Raw genomic sequence first — 13,087 nt, 5'->3', positions numbered from 1 at the left:
CAATATTGAAATCCCCACAGAAAAATATTATTTTTTGATTAATTGTTATAAATTTTTCTTCTATCCAGTTGTTGAATACTTCAATGTTTGATCCAGGGGCTCTATAAATGCAACTCACTAAGACATTTTTCCTTTTTTCCACGAGTATTTCTATAGTCACACATTCAAACATGTTGTCCATCACAGTTGACATTGTTTCGATCAACTTATAATTAATCTTCTTGTCAACATATAAAGCTACTCCCCCTCCATTTTTGTTTTCTCTGTTCTTACAAACCATTTCATAACCATTGATTTCAAAGTCTATGCCTTTATCACTATTGAGCCAAGTTTCTGATAAGGCAATAACATTGAATGTCTGTGAAAGTTGTTGGAGGTATTGTTTGATGCTGTCAAAATTTGCATAAAGGCTTCTGCTATTAAAGTGAATTATTGACAGCTTTTGTTCCATTTTAATGCTGTTGTTGAACTGATCATCGCTGTAATAGTGACAACTATCATTGCTGACATTATAGAAGTTGTTATGAATGAAATAAGGAATTATTGATATGATAGGAGCACGCGACTTTGACACTTAGGTGGTGGGTGTGCCGATGTGGGAGTGACGTCATCAAGTATGAATGGTACGGAGCCCCCTAGGGGACATGGGGAATTTTTTTTTTTTGCGTTACCTCGCAAAACTTTTGCGTTCCCTCGCAAAACTGTATTGATCAGTTATGTGGCATAGTTGAATACTGTAAGACTTTCTTACGGTGGCCCCCGTACTTTCTGATTTAATATAAGGTTATGTAAGGTTTTTCCATGAATGTTAATATCTCGTTGTGAAATATCTGAAGTTTTATATCTTTCTTTAGAATACAAAGGCACCACAAACCTAAGATATAAACAGAAACCTTCCGTAAAGAAATATAAATACTGTACATCAAAACTATATTTCTGAGTTATTATCACGGCGTAATAAGTCATCTGACAGTTTTGATTGTGTCTCTGTTGTGTTGGTTGCCTGAATGGTTTAAAGAGCTGCTTTTATGTTCAGTTCCATCTCAACCTTAACAGACATAAAAATGCAGTGAATGAATCGATTTTCAATCAGTTTTTTGCACCAAAGACTTCATAATAATAAACATGTTTTCACTTATGAATGAAATAAGTAATTATTGATATGATAGGAGCACGCGACTTTGACACTTAGGTGGTGGGTGTGCCGATGTGGGAGTGACGTCATCAAGTATGAATGGGAAGGTTACTGGCCTGCTGGTTTGTGTGTATGAGGAAACGGTGAGCGGGTTGGTCAGTCCTTGCAAAGTTTGGAGCATAATAATCAAAATGAAATAAACGATAAATGTGACAGAACAAAGAAGTGGTTTGGAGCTAATTGATACACGGACAGATGAGATTCCCCGAGTTAACCCAATACGGCCCTTTACCATAATTAGTTTGTCGTGTTTTTAATAATAAAACGTGTTTATTATTATGAAGTCTTTGGTGCAAAAAACTGATTGAAAATCGATTCATTCACTGCATTTTTATGTCTGTTAAGGTTGAGATGGAACTGAACATAAAAGCAGCTCTTTAAACCATTTAGCCAACCAACACAACAGAGACACAATCAAAACTGTCAGATGACTTATTACACCGCGATAATAACTCAGAAATATAGTTTGGATGTACAGTATTTATATTTCTTTCCTACTTACGGAAGGTTTCTGTTTATATCATAGGTTTGTGGTGCATTTATATTCTAAAGAAAGATATAAAACTTCAGATATTTCACAACGAGATATTAACATTCATGGAAAAACCTTACATAACCTTATATTAAATCAGAAAGTACGGCGGCCACCGTAAGAAAGACTTACAGTATTCAACTATGCCGCATAACTGATCAGTTTAGCGAGGGAACGCAAAAGTTTTGCGAGGTAACGCAAAAGAAAAAAAATTCCCCATGTCCCCTAGGGGGCTCCGTAGAAACGGACGAAGCTCTCCAAGCACTTCTCCCCAACTTCTTCTCAGGTGACTCAGATTGAAAATTTGACATCTTTTCCTTTCAGTATGTTTTGAGAGGAACCAAAATATTTGCTTTCTTTCCGTCAGAAGTGTTATGAGACATCACTGTTTTGCACCTGGGAAAACTTCAAAGCAGTTTTAGTTACACATTAAACTATAGATATTTGTTTTTCTCTGCAGGGCACTATTGGTATTTAAGAACTGCACTGTAACAGTTCTTAAATTTCTTTCAGCATTTAAGAACTGTCAAAAAAAAGTATTTTTAAAAAAAAAGACTTTTTTTAAGAAAAGTCTTTGAATTACCATAATTAAATCATGGAAAGGATTTCCACACAATTAAATAGTTTTCTTTCAGCATGAAGCATGTTTGTTGAGCCAACTTAATTTTCATGAGTTGGATCAACTTAATAAGTGGTGTGAATGTATCACTGTAACATAAGTTGGTTTCTCTAAAGTGCTGTGGTGGCGCAGGGGTTTAGCACACTGCACATTAGGAGGCCTTAGTCCTCAACGCAGATGTTGCCAGTTTGACTCCCGATCCTGGCGACCTTTGCCATGTCCTCACCCTGTCTGCCTACTGTCTCAAAAAAATACGAGCCACTAGCGCCGCAAAAACTCTTCGGAGAAAAAAGGGGAAAAAAAGTTGGTTTCAACTTCACAACTTGACTTCACACCTTAAATGCACAATATCAGTGTAGATTTTGAGCAACTTGCTAAAACTGTTTTAATTATGTAACATTAAAACATGCTTGGCTGCAACTGTATCAATGGCAGCTCTCCTTCTCTTCAGTGTCAGCTCCGTTCTCCTGCTACTGATCACCGCATCAGTTCAACGTTACACGTTGCTGTGATTCATTTGTCTGGTGTCTTATTTTAAAGTATTTTATGTTTTATTGAGGATTTGTGTATATATGTGTTTACAGTGCTGTGATCATGTCAAAGCAGCAACTTAAATTAAAACGTGTTTTATTTTCCATCTGGATGCTGCCCGCTTCCATGAAATGACAACGGAATATCACTCTTATAAACATGTAATTACTAAAGTCACAACCCTCACTGTATATCACCCAGAAAAATGAACCCATTTAAATCATTTAAAAAAATCCTTCCATGGCTGATGCCATGATAGAGAACGTTCAATTTATAGAGTTAACATCGGTGCCGTCAGTGATCCTATAACGTTAGCAGTACTTTTGAATTTCAATCATCAGAATACCGGGATAGTTTCCGTTGTTTTAAAAGGTTTACGTCAGTCTGCTTTTCTCCATCTATACTCTTCCCGATCGCTCTGCACCGCAGGTAAAAAAAAAAAAAAAAAAAAAAAAAAAAAAAAAAAACGACGCGCACGTTGTGCAAAACTCTGAAACAAGAAAAGCGGGACATAGAAATGAGCAAGGTACGAACTGTGAATCAGGATCAGAGAATCCAGCGGTGAACAGGGAAAAATCAAGAGCTTATAGTGGCAGATCAACGAACTCATAATGATGAGGCGGCGCAGCAGGTGAATGGCATCAGGAGTAAAAATTACTGGTGGTGAGCATCAATAAAAAACGATATAATAAAACTAGCAACAGGAAAGAAACTAAAGACGACATAACAATAAACCAAGAGAGGATAATACTAATCAAAGAAAACTAAATGGAAATGAATGAAGAACAAAATGCAAGAACTAAGAAACTGAAGTAAATACAGAGGAGTAAACTTATATGGCAAGACCTTTTGAGCAATAATCAATATGCAAAGACTGTATGGCAAGAACAAACAGACATTGTTTTCAGATAAAAGTCCAAATAATATTGTTGAAGTGTCAATTGTTTGTTGAGACGCTTCAGTTGGTAGCAAAAACAAATATAGCTATCTCACAGATGACAGCAATAATAAGGAGGTTATCGTTTATTTATGTTTTTAATTAGATTTAATATATTTATTTCTTCAATATTATTTTTCATGTCAGTGGTAATGTCATGAGGCTGATGACTCCATGACACTTTCAATTTGACTCATTAGGATTTGATTAAGAACCAGTTCTGTTCTTTGTCATTTCTGTCCAAAAAAACTATTAATTTATAAATCAATAAACAGATCTATTGAAAATATCATCCATATTTCTAACCCATAATTGTATGGCATTAAAAGGATCTGGCATTTTTGTTTTTCCACTGAAAGCACTGGTTTGCACAGTAAATGCCATGTGGGTGAAATTTTATGGATGATACTCTGATGTCCCGTTTTAATGTTGCAGCACACAGTTCTTTGCAAATAGTTCAAAGTTTAAATTGGCATTGTTGTACATCTTTTATCTGGTCATTTTGTGAAAGATTTAACAACTAAAATCGCACAAAACAAGAATATTTTTTCCACCCTGATTGGCTGCTATTAGGCCTACTAATTTTAAGTTGAATGTCTATTCATTACATTTTTCATAGATACCTAAAAAATATTTTTATTCCCATGGCTTTTTTGTTCTCTCGGAAATTATTTTTGATGATAAATACAGAAACAACCATAAAAATTAAAACATCAACAATAGTGATAGTAATACTAATAATAAAATAATACTCAGTGCAAATTAGCCTAAAAATTCTTTGATGGGGCGGTGAGAGACCTGGATAATGGATAGGGGTCACTGGCCCAAAAAAAGGTTGAGAAACACTGCTCTAGTAGATATATTGTACAGAATGGTGGGTTTGCAAGGCAGTGTTTGTAGTCTAATTCCTTTTAATATCATGACAAATGACATATTTGATCAAATAGGTAGTACCGGTAGTATAGGGGAATCTTTATATGCAGATGATGGGGTTCTTTAGGTGCAGAGATATAATCTTGAGTACCTACAGAAAAAGATGTAGGAAGCAATTATGAAAGTGGAAGATTGGGTAGACAAATGGGGCTTCAGAATGTCTGTCGCATAGACCCAAGTCCTCTGTTTTTATAGAAACAGATTTGTAATAAAGACATTTCTTTGAATCTTTACAATAAAAAGCTTGAACAAGTGAGATGCCATAGTTGATGAAAAACTTGCTTGGACACGGCATATAGAATTTGCATAAAATAAATGCAAAAGAGTTAATTTGCTAAGACGTCTGTCTGGTCTGGTCAAAAATCTTTTCACAGATTTGTCCCATAACAAATATGTAAAACTATATTCTTTATAAAAGTCACATACTGCAGCATTATACATAACTATTGAAATAATTATCAACTACACTGTAAAAGGAAATTTGTTGAACCAATTTAATTGAATTGCTTCAGTTGGTAGCAAGTCATTCAATTACGTTTACTCAACTTAATTCATTAAGTTTAACAAACGCAAGCTATGTCTATTCAATTCAATTTATTATGATCATCTAAGTCAATTCATTAAGTTCATCCAACTCAATTTATTACGTTTTTTTTTTTGTTTTTTTTTTACGGAATTCATTAAGTGTGTTTAAAATGACAAATTTAAGTCAGTCTTACTCAAATAAATAAGGAAACAAATAATCTCCTTTTTACCAGGATTTTTTGGCTGAGGCAACCTTAGTTTGAGAGTATTTAGACAGGACAGTGGGTAATGACAGAGAGGAAAGACATGCAGCAAAGGTCATCAGGCTGGAATCAAACTCAGGACACCCATGTTGAGGACTAAGGTCTCCTTATGTGGGTTGTGCTCTACGCTTGGGCCACCACAGCACCCTGCACTGTAAAAAATAAACTTAGGGGGTTATCAGATTTACAAAAGAATATAATGTACTTTTAACTAAATAATTTCATGTTTCAAACAAAAAAGTGATACAATCATGCTGGATAAACAAAAAATTCGACAACTTCACGTTTATGAAATTTAATCATGTTGAGATAACATGATTCATTATAGTCAGAGTGATATAGTGCCGAAGCCGAGTGAGATCACGGGATGTCACGCGAGTCCTGGCGACCTTTGCCATGTCCTCACCCTGTCTGCCTACTGTCTCGAAAAAATATGAGCCACTAGCGCCGCAAAAACTCTTTGGAGAAAAGGAAAACAAGGTTGGTTTCAACTAAATTGCCATTAATCTTAGTCAAGTAAATTATTTGGTCCAAAGCATTGCAAGTTAGTTGGGCTGGCTCTTTTAAATTACATTGGGTCCAACTATAGTAAATGAGTTGAATCAACCTAAATAAATTGAGCCAACACATTTGGTTTAAATTGCAATAACCGTAATAAATTAAGTTGGGCCGACACTTAATAGAATAACCATAATAACATAAGCTGAGGCAACTCATTTTATTTAAATTAGAAAAAAAAACCATAATATATTAAGTTGACCTAACACATTTGCTTTAAATAGGAGTAACAGAATTACATGGTACTGAAATAAAGCAAAGTAATCAGGTGGAAAACCTTTCCATGATTTTTTTATGTTCATCCAAAGAGGTATTTTTTCAATGTGGTGAGTCATTACATCAGACGTCGGACACAAACGTGGCATTGAATTTAATTGTTTCAAATACACTTTTGAGAGTGCACTCTGACAAGAGTATTGGAAACAATTAAGTTCAATGCTGTTTCTATGACATAAGCTTGACCAGGGACAGACGCTGTACATGCTGTGGTGGCATGGTGGTAGAGCATAACTCACATACGAAGACCTTAGTCCTTGACACACTTGCTGAATTAAATTCTAAAAACTTAGTAAACTGAGTTGGATAAACTTAATGAATTGGATGATCATAATAAAATGTGTTTGTTAGACATAGGTTACTGTCATTGGACTCAATTTTTTCAAGGAAAGTCAAAGTAAAAAGTTCCTTTAAGTTAATTTAATTTAGTTAACTCAAAAAAACAAGTTGTCATCAAAAAACCAAATGAATTAAGAGAAATTAATGTAAATAACTTCACAGTCAAAAACACCTTTGACTGAACTACAGTCAAAAACACCTTCTAGAGTGTCATTTTCTAATGGATTAATTGTTGACTGGAGTATAAAATCTAAAAAAGACTGAAAGCAGTGGTGATTTCTGATATGGGCAACCGCCCAGGGTGGCATGAGCACCACCTGCTGGCTCAGATTCCCCGAGATCTGGTGCCAGTACTCAATTGAGGGTACTGGCTCCAGGGTGAATAGCCTACCACACATAGTTCATGCATACAATTGTATTAAATATGAGGCTACAGGTTACACTTTTTTTTCTTCTGTATGGCTACTAAGTTCAGTGTACTTTGGCTGGAATATCATCTCTGAATACAAAATGTGTAGAACTTTAACAACTGCTTGTGTGAAGAATGGTTCAAAATCACTCTTGTCTTTTCCTCCATACGGAAGGAATCTTGAATTGTCAATACCAACTGATAGTTTTGTAAAAAGTATTAAATAAATACCAATAAGCATGTTCAATAGTTTCTCTTGTTATTTGACATTGTCACATACATTAATTTCTAACATTGTTTTGGTTTCTTTCTTTGTATCGATTAGTTGGGTTGTTACACCTGGTGGAAATTTCATGTTAATAGTATCTTTAGAAATATTTTTACTATAAAAATGTTTTATGTATTCAATATTTATTTTACCTGCTGTAAATGTCATTAAAGTAAATTAGCATGTTTAACTTTATCAAATTTTACACCCGTTTTGACTGGGTTGTTTATCTAACTGATCAAATGTTAAGCTCTGTTTGCACACAGCACTGATGCTCCATTTTTCCCAACAGACATAGCGGTTCAGACACTGCAACACAAAAGCGGCTCCTTAGTGCAGTCATGCTGCTTTTGATCTGTTTCTCTTTTCTCTACAAATATACCATCAGTGATAAAACACTAACGGGCAAACTATGAGAGTCTATTCTCACTGTTAGAGATTCTCATTCATTTTCAGGTAGAAGATAATTCCATGCAACAGTACTTAAATCTGCACCTATTTATACTGCAGCCCACACACTGAAGCTCACTTTAATTTTCTTCTTATTGTATCTTTTCCAGAAAACAGATAAGTTTTCAGAAGAAACAAAAAGATTTTGTGATTTTAAAATGGATGGATTGCTGCATGTCAGAAAAAAGCCTTTCATAGACAGTATATTTTCTTCAACTATTTTTTATTATGTTCTCTTCCGTACCACAGCTTCTCTGTCCATAAATGGGTATAACTAGTGTTTACAACTTTGGGTAAATTACAGTGTTCCTGTTCTGTGTAACTTCAACTGTAGTACAAATCTAACTTCTGTCAGAGACTCTCTCTTATACACTGACTGTGAAACATTGTAAAATTGTGACAAACGCTCTCCTGATGGTTTTAAAGTTTTAGATTGGAATACACTAAATAAAATAAACAAAACATGCCAAGTTTTCAGCAAACAGTAGTCATATGCCATTGAAACTATTTTTCTCTTTATAAATGCATTTTATTTTCATTAAATGATTATTTAGATGATTCAAAGAAAAGGAATAAAGTAAAACAAAATATTCTGTTGGTTGAAAAGAAAAAAGGGAACAATTTTGAAACTGCATGCCATCCCTTACAAAAAATCCCATGAAAATCACATGTGATCACATGTGAATCACGTGATTTTACCACGAAACGTTCCAAAATTACACGTATTCATGTGCTTTCACATGTGATTCACATCATTCACATGTAAAAATTTGTGTGAACCACATGTGATCACATGTGACATTCACATGTGATTTTCATGGGATTTTTTTGTAAGGGATGACAGGTGAAAACTAAGAGCATTACAGAAGCATAGATGAACAGATTCAAACATGGTGGCATTACAGTGCTGATTTGTGGTTGCTTTGCTGTGCCAGGACATGAACCACTGGTCATTATTTGCACCATGAATTTTGGTGCAAATAATGGGGTGGGGTTAGGGGTTTTAGCCCAGGATCAGGAAGGAGGTTCCAAAGCACAAGGTCGACCCCTGAATGGCTAAGAAAAAAACAAAATGAACATTTTGGAGTGGTCTCGTCAAGTTCTTGACAACTGCTTGTCAACTCAAATCTGACTGAGATTTGAGTTAACTTGATTTGAGCTACCTTAAAACAGGCAATTCATATTCAAACTCTTTCTAATGTGATTTGATTAAAACTATTCTGTAGAAAAGGGTGGACCAAGATTCATCCACAGTGATGTCAAGAACTTCTTTGCACTAATCCCAGATGCTTGATGTCAGTTGTTGCTGCTTAGCAGCTAAGAGTGGGAAAAACAATTATTGGCTCTAGGGGTTTACTACTTTTCCACATATAGATGGGTTTTAAAATTTAATAAATACAATTATTGGTCTGTAATTGTAAAATTGAAATGCGTGTTTACTCAGGCTGTCTTTGATGATCAAATTTGTTGGGTTTGACAAAAAAGCAAAAACAGGAGAAAACTGCAAGTGAGGAATGCTTTTGCACTAGTCTTTGTCCTCTCGGCTATTGAGAAATAATTGCTTCCTGAAGATGTGGACTGTGTTGAAGTTTAAAATTTTTCATCAGAGATGTATGTAGAGCACCAGTGCGATGTTATGAAAGCACCGCAGACGGGAAATGGCCTGCATTGTAAAGAACTATCCTCCACTGCGAATAGAGAAGTGCAGAGCCAAACAAGGCAGCTGTTAATATTAGCTCAATATTTGGAAGCGTCGCAAACACAGGACCAACCTACAAGACGTATGAAAGCCTGCAGATACCAGCTCTTACTATCTCTTTAATATTTAAAAGTATCAGGACATAAAGCTATTTCTTTCAGCCTTATGAGAGGCTGAAAGAAATAGCCTTTCAGCCTTTCAAATCAACCTGGGACTTGTTAACCCCCGCCCCCCAGGTTGATTTACTGTATATGTCTATATAAGATCAACTGGATTTATCAGATCAGCATATTATATGCAAACTGCACACTGTGAAACTCCAGCAACAGACATTGGTAGGGAGAACAAAGCACTCTGTTGTTTTCCACAGCTCCTCGGGCCCCTATTACACCTTGGTGCCAACACACTCCCAGCAGAATTAGTAGAACTGGATCACTGTCTGAACTTGAGGCCTTGAGCAGCTGCAAAGAGATTAGAAACCTGAGGAAAGGATGTTGTTTGAGCAAAATCTCCCAAACATATGGCTGTTTAATTGGACCCACGAAGGAATAAAGGGTATCCAATTGAGACCTAATGCTTAAAACAAGAGCAAGCAATTAGTGTTCTTTATTTTTGTACTAAACAACTGCATCAGAGGAACATGCCAAAGCTGTAACTTACAGTCAGGAGTTCTTTCTGGAAGGACTTCCTCTCTTTGCTTTCTGCATTGTTGCAATCTTCCTTTAGCCTCTCCAGGACCGACGCCACCCTCTCTGGCTCACTGTCTAGCTCTGTACGGCAGAAATGCGTCAGGGGCAGGTTGATGTATCCAAGAGCATCTGCAAAAACTCGCCAGTTGCCAATGTTCTCCATCAGTATAGTTCTTACTGAGGCATAGATGTATGTGAGGAACTTGCAGGGCTTCAGAATTTGCTCCAGTAATAATGAGGTTGTAAGTTCAGGCCCGCTGATATTAGTGGGCTTTATCTTGCCAACTATCAGAACATTCTTAGCATGAACAAGCCCTATTTTGCCCTGATAATACCCAATGTACCACTCTTTTGTCCACAACTGGCCCTTCAGCTTGATCATCTCCTCACTCAGAAGGGCTACAAAGTCTCCTTTTTTGTATTCAAGCAAGTACTGGTTTTTCATTTGCCTGATTACAGTTTTGATTAATTTACCAAACTTTAGGTTAGTTATTTTCCTGTCCTGGAAAACAGGGTATTTGGCTGCAACAGCAAGAGGAGACAAAACTATTTTCCCTAACTCCTTCTTCTTCAGGAATCGCCGCTGCACTGATGTCTTTGGCCCTGCTTTAAGTGGCGGTGTTGGTGTTTGGACACAAAACTGAGCAAGGATACAATCTTGGTCATCTTTGACTTGGATTCTTAGAGTGAAATCTGAAACATCTTCAGCATTCCGAGTGGAAATCATGTAGATCAGCCTGCTGACTTTGCCTAATCTAACCTGGAAGCCCCTGACCACTCTGGCCTGCTCACTGGCTTTTACCTCATAGTTAGCCATGTTGGAGTAAACCTCAACATGGAGGTCTTGAGGTTTCGACAAGACAAATTGATGTTTGCCCCAAAGCTGCAGGGCAACTGGTGGTGCAGAGTGTGCCTGTTTACCCACCTCGCTCACCAACAGGGTCTTTGGAGCACATTCATGGCCAAACATGGCCACCACAGTTTTGAAGGATGGGTGGATATGTTTTGGACCATAAACTCCTAAGGTAATCTTTTTAACAACATACTCCCAGACTGTGGTTTCAGGTAGTACAGACAGGGCCTGGGTAACCACACATACATACATGCATGGCTCAAGGTTATCCAGGCTCACCTGAACCGTGTCCCCATAGATGTAGGCCTGAGGGATGGGGGTATATGGCCCCTCTTTACAATCACTCCTCATACATAAGACTGCTGTCGTCTGTCTGTTTTCCATTTTTACAACAACAGACACTTTCATCTCCAGGGTGATGGTGGTTTTGGTCTCCATGTTGCTGAGTTTGATCTCTACCACAGGGCTGACAGTGGTACAGCGATCACTGTTTAGTTCAAGTGGTGAGTCGAGCAGAGCTTTGATTGACATTTGTTGTGTGTCCCCTGCTGCCACATGGCCCTCAGGTACAAGGATGCTAATGCTGGTGTCTGGAAGCTGCACTGCTCCTCCTGAGCTGTCCAGGCGACAGACAATGTTGGTTTCTACTGGCTGTGTTTGACCCCAGCCTGGGCTCTGACCCAGTGAATCCAGGTCATGGCAGGACCTGGCCAACTTGCGATGGGTGAGCCATGCTGCACGGAAGTCCTCCCTGGTCTGGAACTGCTCAGGTGCAGGCGCTGTGAGACCTCTGAAGAAACTGTTGGAGGCTTGTGGTATTTCTGCCTGAGCCTGAAGGCTGGACAGTTCAGACAGGCTGTAGGAACGCTTGCTTCTAAGAAACGGGTTGTCTCTTTGAAATGTTTGCCCCACAACTACAGTGGGACTAAGAGTGTTCAAACTAAAGACGTAGCTGGAAAAACCATTGTCTCCAGTGTTTCTGGTAGAATTAGGGCCAGAAGAAGAGACTGTATCAAACAGAAGAAGGTCAACTGATTTCTCTTTTATTGTCTGATCAAAGGAACTCTGAGAACCCCTGTTTAGAAAAGGATTTGTAGAGGTATGGGTTGTTGCAAAAGGATTTCCATTTTGAAAAGTGGTCGGTTTTAGAATTTTTCCTGTCCACTCTCCTAACAGGTCCATTTCTTTAGCTCCCTCCTCGTTACAGTCTGATATTGTGTCTATCATTCCGCTGTCGCTGAAGGACGAATCTCTGAAGTTGATGGGTTCCACATAGGCTGCGGGGATGTAACCCATCTCTGTATTGTTGTGAGCATACCACCACTCTCCCCCAGATGAGTCAAGAACATAGAGGAGGTCGCCCTTAGAGAACTTGAGAGTGGTGAAGCTGGATGGGCAGTAGTCCTTTATGGCAACAACTTCCCTGGCAGTGCCAAAAGAAGCAGTAGTATCCAGTCGTAAGGCACTAGGAGAAGGCACTAAAAAAGACAGCAAAAAAAGATTGGTTTTCTCTTCCCGTGCTGTTGTGATGTATACAATCAGTGAATAAAACAGTAAGTTGTTTCACATACAAAGGGTTTAAAAAGTATTCATACCCCTTGAACTTTCAGATTTCTTTTTCACATTGCAACCACAAACTTCAGTGCATTTAGTGCAAGACCAATGTTCTTTGAGCGCAACATGCTTTTTATGTTCAGCTCCCAAGAGTAAGTACTTTGTAGACCCAACTTGTACTGCAGTTACAGCTGCAAGTTATTTGGAGTACATCTCTACCAGTTTTGAACATTGAAAGTGAAATGTTTGGGCATTCTTACTCATGCTTATCTAATTACACAGAGAGCACCCGTAAACATCTATTCTTATCAAGGATTCTCATTTGGATTTACAACCTTAATTGAAATCTATATTCAGTTAAGTTCACTACAGAGACAAGATATGTATTCGTCAAATGGATATATTTTTTGCTGTTTTTTATTTATTTATTTGTTTACTTTTTTGCTAAATATTCACT

At 37.4% G+C, this 13,087-nt stretch overlaps 1 protein-coding gene across 4 annotated transcripts in view; it reads right to left on the bottom strand.

The window, feature by feature from the left end:
• LOC122840194 (SH3 domain-binding protein 4) overlaps nucleotides 1–13,087 on the bottom strand; it is a 58,390-nt gene that overhangs the window by 13,095 nt on the left and 32,208 nt on the right. For 3 of the 4 annotated variants that reach the window (XM_044132429.1, XM_044132427.1, XM_044132428.1), the window contains one exon: nucleotides 10,195–12,554. In XM_044132429.1, coding sequence (XP_043988364.1) covers nucleotides 10,195–12,554 — 2,360 coding nt within the window. Of the gene's footprint in view, nucleotides 1–8,661; nucleotides 9,996–10,194; nucleotides 12,555–13,087 lie in introns of those variants that run through there. The other variant, XM_044132430.1, reaches the window with a different exon arrangement.

This window comes from Gambusia affinis, linkage group LG11, assembly GCF_019740435.1.
Source record: "Gambusia affinis linkage group LG11, SWU_Gaff_1.0, whole genome shotgun sequence".
NCBI classification, from domain to species: Eukaryota; Metazoa; Chordata; class Actinopteri; order Cyprinodontiformes; family Poeciliidae; genus Gambusia; species Gambusia affinis.
The sequence above is the reverse complement of the archived record's forward strand: the minus strand, read 5'-3'. Positions and strand labels throughout refer to the sequence as shown.